The sequence below is a fragment of the Carassius auratus genome, chromosome 19, assembly GCF_003368295.1.
Source record: "Carassius auratus strain Wakin chromosome 19, ASM336829v1, whole genome shotgun sequence".
Lineage (NCBI taxonomy): Eukaryota > Metazoa > Chordata > Actinopteri > Cypriniformes > Cyprinidae > Carassius > Carassius auratus.
In genome coordinates this window covers 13,736,468-13,742,800 of record NC_039261.1, presented here as the reverse complement: position 1 = coordinate 13,742,800, position 6,333 = coordinate 13,736,468, and the positions used below count along the sequence as shown (strand labels likewise).

At 35.4% G+C, this 6,333-nt stretch overlaps 1 protein-coding gene across 1 annotated transcript; it reads right to left on the bottom strand.

The window, feature by feature from the left end:
- Positions 1 to 2,963: 2,963 nt before the first annotated feature.
- LOC113120268 (protachykinin-like) lies at positions 2,964 to 5,777 on the bottom strand. Its single transcript, XM_026290185.1, has 5 exons — positions 5,279 to 5,777; positions 4,117 to 4,219; positions 3,951 to 3,974; positions 3,598 to 3,654; positions 2,964 to 3,472 (listed from the first exon to the last, which is right to left on the bottom strand). Exons 1-5 carry the CDS (start codon positions 5,390 to 5,392, stop codon positions 3,426 to 3,428), a joined length of 345 nt encoding a protein of 114 aa, XP_026145970.1. The 5' UTR covers positions 5,393 to 5,777; the 3' UTR covers positions 2,964 to 3,425.
- Between the last annotated feature and the right edge of the window lie 556 nt (positions 5,778 to 6,333).

Sequence of the window (6,333 nt, the reverse complement as noted above, 5' to 3'; positions counted from 1 at the left end):
TGCATTGTTTTTACATTTGTTAGAGTTATCTCTATTTGTCACATTTATATTATTTACATCAAGCTTTTGAATGGTATAGTATTGTATATTGTTATTGAAACTTCATAATGTTTCACTTGATTATACATTTAGTCAGGAATTATAGTTTGGAAAAAGTTTTTGGAAAAAGTTTGACTAGTAAAATGTTTACATTTTATGTGAAAACTAGTACAAATAAATAAAAAGAGACTTGCTCATGTTTATGATCCCTGTTGAATAAAGTGCTTCATTCTTTTTTCTGAGGAAATCCATTTCTAAAATCCTCAACCACATCACAACTTTTTGGGGTGAATTATGTCTTAGTCCTCTCATCGCGAAGCAAACAGTAAATTAAAAAAACTTGAAGAACAGTCTGGCTGCTTTTTCTTCTGTGTGGGCGTATTCAAGCCGCGCGCTTCAGTTTGAATCTGAATAGCGCGTTCAGCGCGGGGGCGTGGTCACATTAGATATAATGAGCGGAGATATGAAAAATAGACATCGCGTTGTTTTCATATGGATTACTTTATCTCAGAATATTTGTTTTCGGCAGCACTTGTTTAGTTTAAAAGTAGACATTTCAGGCTTTCTATAGATATCTCTCTCATGTCTCTTCGTTGAGTATTCACGGAGTTACAGTTAATTTTAATGACGTGTTTGTACATGACGATCAGCGGAGACAAACACTGCAGACAGCGCACTTTGTTTGTTATCTTTAATTTATAAGTGCACAAAGGTTCTTTGTTATTATGTCTGTATCCAAAAAAAACTAGACCCTTTACAGATTCGATTGATGTATTGCTCTTATCTGTACGATTAAAACTGAGAGTGTAATTTAAGTTCTTTTCGGGATTATCAGGAGAAAATGACTCAAAACGCATGCGTTAATCGACTCGAAAGGGTTAAAAAGGTTGGAATGATGCTGTGTATTCAACTCATGAAATAGATTCAAAAGATAGAAATCGTGGTCTTCTCTGCTTTTTAGGCTTGCTTAATCTATTACACGCTTTCTTTTTCCCTTTAATAAATTGCACTGTAACTATAATTTACGAAGTTTTGTTACAAGAGTAAAAATTATGTCTTAATATTTTATTAAGTTCAGGTCAAAGGCACACAAAGCTTCTTACACATTTTGAAGGAGATTCCATATTCAGTTATCATATTAACTGCCATTCAAATGTGATAGAAGTAATATTGACAGATATTTAAACATTTGTGACAAAAATGCTTTAACAGTTCTCTGGAGTTTTGATTGCACCCAGTGGCTGTTTGTGGTATAACTGCCTAAATAAAATCTCTCAGGAACCTCAACTTTTTTTAATATCAACTTCAAATTTGGAACATAACTTTAGACGTAAGGCTTTCATTTTATAGCAATTTTGGATTCAAAATATTTAGAGATTTATTTTAAATAAAATGGTACAGTGCATTTTCTAAACCATACATTTTAACTTTTTGATATTTTGAAATGATTCCACTTCTGCAATAATCTGCAAATTGTAATAATTGTAATGTAATAATCTGCAAATTCTGTATGTGTAAATGAATTATAACAATTTAAGTTTGAATATTGCACTTTCACATCTATATTAAAAAAATGGCTGGGGCACTTAAAGCTGCGGTAGGGAACTTTTGACGCTCTAGCGGTTAATAAACAGAACTGCTTGCGTCTTGCGGAAGAACATCGTAGCCGGAACTACTTCTCTCTGTTTATGTCTATGAAGAATCACAAAGGTACTGGGTTACTCCGCCGCGGTACCCCTGAAGCAATCTAAAATAGTCCTTATTATACACTTATTATACGTAGGTGCACCCTAGTGATTCAGGACAAGCTAAAAGCACAGTTTGGAAAATGGATTCATGGTGTACTCGCTTATTATATACATTTTTCTACATTTTGAACACAAACAAAGTTACGGACCGCAGCTCTGATTGGTTGTTTCTTAAAGGGAGCGAATGAATTTCTGTGAATTGCAATAGCTAGAGGAGCTTGATTTTTTTCACAGATTATCTGTCTCATATTCTACTGTCAGGACATAATGACAGGTTTAATAAATATGTTTTACAAAAGTTCCCTACTGCACCTTTAAGATATAAATACATTTTAAAATGTAATTCTATTCCTGTGATCAAAGCTGATCAGTTTACTCCAGTCTTCAGAGTCATGTGATCTTTCACAAATCATTATAATACGCTGATTTGCTGCTCAAGAAACATTAATTATTATCATCAATGTTAGAAACAGTTATGCTGCTTCATATTTTTGGATTATTTTATGAGTGGAAAGATCAAAAGAACAGCATATATTTGAAATGTAAAAACTCATCAAATGGTAGTGTATAATGTAGTCCATAAACTATTAACACCGTGTTCCTGAACTATGCACTTATCCCTGGCACCTTAAGTGAAAGTCGCACATTAAAGGCTGTATCTGTTTCCATATTCAGCCAGTTAATATGTATTCCCAACAGTCTCAGAGTTTAATGAATAGATCTGGTTAAATTATGGTTCACCCATAAATGGTGGATTAGTATTAAGATATAAAACTTAAACTGAGGGTTATAAAATTTGTTTTTATAATTTTTTTTACACTTTGGTTCATCACTTTAAACTGGCTTAAATTATTTTTACTATGAATTACAGTAAAGAACTGTGCATGTACTCTGCAAGAAACTTTACCTTCCTATACTGAACATTTTCAATTTAATTGGAGATTTTAATGTGCATCAAATGCTTAAAATTTTTCGCATTAAATGCTCTGGTGATGGTATAAATAAAGGCTTTCTTCAAAACAGCAGTCATGATGTGTGTTTTATGCTTCTTGCCTTCTTCGAAAGGATACTGTTAGCTGTTGAAATACTCCTAATGACCTGTAGGTGCGTCACTCTAAGAGCGCCATACACCACTCATTCAACCATACAACAAGGAATTAAAAGTTCCACCAGTAAAGAAAATATTTTTAATATCAAGCTACAATCACACAGAGATATCAAGGTAGCAAAACCTTTGCTCGTACAGTAGCAGTGACAGGACATGACATCACGCCCGGCCTGGCGCTATTATATTATACAACATCATCAGTCATGGTGAAAACACAATGAGGCACTATGTATTGACACTGTCAGCACAAATCTCTGAGTATCTTAGAAGGGACACCTCTTTGCTTCAGTGCCCCACAACACCGGGAGAGATGTGACAGAAACAGGTTTGATCACATCTGGACCGTATTGAAACGGCTGATCCTTTTTAAATGACATAAATGAACTGCCACAGGTGCGAATCGGCCATATTAACACAATGTGAAACCATTTTTATTCCCAACCAGAATAAAAAAATCAAAATCAATGAATATCACAGAATGAAATGATCCTTTAGGAAGCGGATGTGACGATGATTTTTTTTTTTATCTGTTAACGCCTTTTGTCGTAGATCTGTACTGTTCCCCATTCATACGATTCTGTGAAGAGAGAAGGTCAAGACTGCAAACGGATCATCATAACACAATTTTAAATCACTACTTGTTTCATTATTAATGATTAAGCAGCTATCCTAAACCCTAATCTACAGCTTTGCAGTTCCTACCTGGCTCCTCTTGGCTCCTTTTACCCATCAGCCCCACAAAAGAATTGATTTTATGCCCTAAAAGACAAAAAAGAGAAAAATATCATATAGAGAGAGTATAAAATACTGTATATAGAGGGAGATATACATTGAAGTCCGGAGTACGGTCAAATTGATTTAATTTCTTTACAGTTGTTTTATTCTACTGTGAAAATGTAGTCCTTGAGGATCTGAGTCTCTAAAACTCTTAAGATTCCACATTTAATAAGCTGCAAAGATCAAGGATTTGTAAAGCTGAACATTTTCACTTTTGTCGATTTTTTATAAATCATATATGCATTGTATGCAGTAGTGTTCTTGGGGAGATCACTTACTTTTTCGTGTAATCTGTGCATTTGCTGTGGGGGCGGAAGAATGAAAGAGATGTGAGTTATAGGTCAAAATCAGTTTTATAAATTGCTGTGTTCTTGTTAAAACGTCTCAGAATCTGATTTGAATTTTTTGAGGCAAATCAGGTGAGTTATAGGAGTGCAGTCTTACCAGGGGAGCGTTTCCCCATCAGACCGATGAACTGATGAGGTCGGGGTTTCCTCGTCATACGTCTTATTATCTCTCTGAAGGGATCCGCCTGAAGCCACTCATCCTACAAAAGATGATTTGATTATTGAACATCAGAGCCCCGGCAGACAGATGCCACTCACTCTAGAAGATCACTGGGATACTTTTATACACAAACAGTATTTAATTAATCATCCCAATACAGAATTCACCCAATTTGATGATTTTCACCCCAATTTTGTAAGCACAAATATACTCAACAAGATACAGTAGTTGCTGAGATGCAGTTTATGAGCACAAAAAAGCATCAAAGCCATAAGTGCTTGGCTGTCTTCCAACCCACAATGTCAAATGGGAAACGTGCGCTCCATTCAAACAAGCAGTGAGAGCACTGACTAATTCAGCACTGGACAGCGACCTGTGCACATTTAGCTTCAGTCCTGACTCATTACACAGTGAAATCGAATTAAAACATCTTCCATGTCACATACATCACATGATACCATAATCAAGGCTGTTCCTGCAAAACATTATCCCCCATATTTATTCACTTATAATTTATTTTTTATTGGTCGGTTACTAAATTATTAGTATTTTGGTCATCCTAAATATTAAATGTGTGGCTATATCCTACCAAATCTATAATAACGATGTAAAATTATACGAACAAGCACTTAATAACTACATGGTGTTGGTCATAAGTATTACACAGTAATTACAATGTAGTTACAATGTAATTGTTATTTTCCATTATCAACTCTATGAACCTGAGATATAATAATAATAATTCAATTCAAGTTTATTTGTATAGCACTTGTCACAATGCAAATCGTTAATTTATGTTTATACATTATATTTAGTAACGGTTTAACATTGGTGACTATTGCAAGTTGTCCATGTCCATATGGCAGAAATTTACCTTTATATGAAATATAACTAACATTATCGCAACTATTGATAACATATTAATATCAACATGTTGTTGTTGTATAATTATTTATACATAATGTAATGTAAAGAGACTATAATATATGTGCGTTTTTCTTTTTCTTTTGGCATGCCCTAAAACTGTTAAACTCTCACATTAGATTTTATTAGGTCTAAAAGACATGTTTAGATAACAGAAAAAAGATGAAAAACTCACCTGAACCTGATTGCTGCCTGTCCAGTAATCAAGGTCTTCTTTTGGACCCAATTCTTCTCCAAAAACTTGGCACAAAACGAGAAAAATCACTACAGACGGTAAAAGAAATTTCATGTTGCGCCCAGTAACTTTCCTTTTCTCTTCCCAAAGCTCTTTAAAGTATAAATCGCAAGCTAAAGGTTGAGTATGTACTGTAGCACGGTGTTCTGTCAGCGGTGTGTGAACGCTTTTCCTGCGCAGATAACACACTTCTTCTCTGACAGCACTGACTCGCGCTCGAGGCTTTATAGAGAAGCTACAGGGAGGCGACAGGTTCCTTCCGACGCTTAAAATCGATAAAACAAATCAATGTATTAGTCAGATTGCTTTAAAACGCACAATGACGAATAGCACTGCTCTTTAATATTTTGCTCACATTCCTAGAGGAAGTCGGTAAAGTTGAAATGGTCGCTGTTTGGGCAGTCCGTGACTTTATTTACGTGCGCTGGTCGGACTGTAGACAGGTGACGTTATGATTGGCTCATTCCACGCAGGCTTTACGAAGTTCCGTCTGCACGCGAGCGAACATGAATGCGGATGACTCGTTTAAGACAAAAAGGGAGGTGAGCAACTCTAGAAGGGTTTTGGAAATGTACAAATGAGAGGAACTAAACAACAGACGTTGGAAATACAGTATATATTTTTTATAATGCATTGTGTGTTCTTAAAAGTACCCTCTTTCTTTTAACAACACTTTTTTTTGTCTGTGCAGCAGCCTTTTGAGATCAAACTATTCTTGATAATACATTCCAAGTTCGTCAGATGCATAGAAGAACACACAGACACACACACAAATATTATCCTGTGGCATCAGGCTATAAAACCACTTTTGGTTTCAATCAGGACCTTTATTTTTAAGAGTAGGCTCGTGTTTCACACATCCCATAAAGCTTGGGAACCATTTTTTAAGCGTCGAGTCTCTAATGGAGGCTGTGTAGTCTGGGTTAAGTTCGTGTTTTTGATGAAAAGCATCGAGAGGACACTCAGAGGTGGATGACCCATGGAGGAAGTGGAGA

Bases quoted from the DNA above. Each gene is read 5' to 3' on its own strand.
- LOC113120268 (XM_026290185.1), bottom strand. From the start codon at position 5,392: ATGAAATTTCTTTTACCGTCTGTAGTGATTTTTCTCGTTTTGTGCCAA. The intron at 4,220-5,278 runs GTGAGTTTTTCA...CATCTTTTGTAG, and splicing joins CAGGCAGCAATCAGGTTCAG to GATGAGTGGCTTCAGGCGGA. The intron at 3,473-3,597 runs GTAGGAACTGCA...CTCTCTTCACAG, and splicing joins AAGGAGCCAAGAGGAGCCAG to AATCGTATGAATGGGGAACA.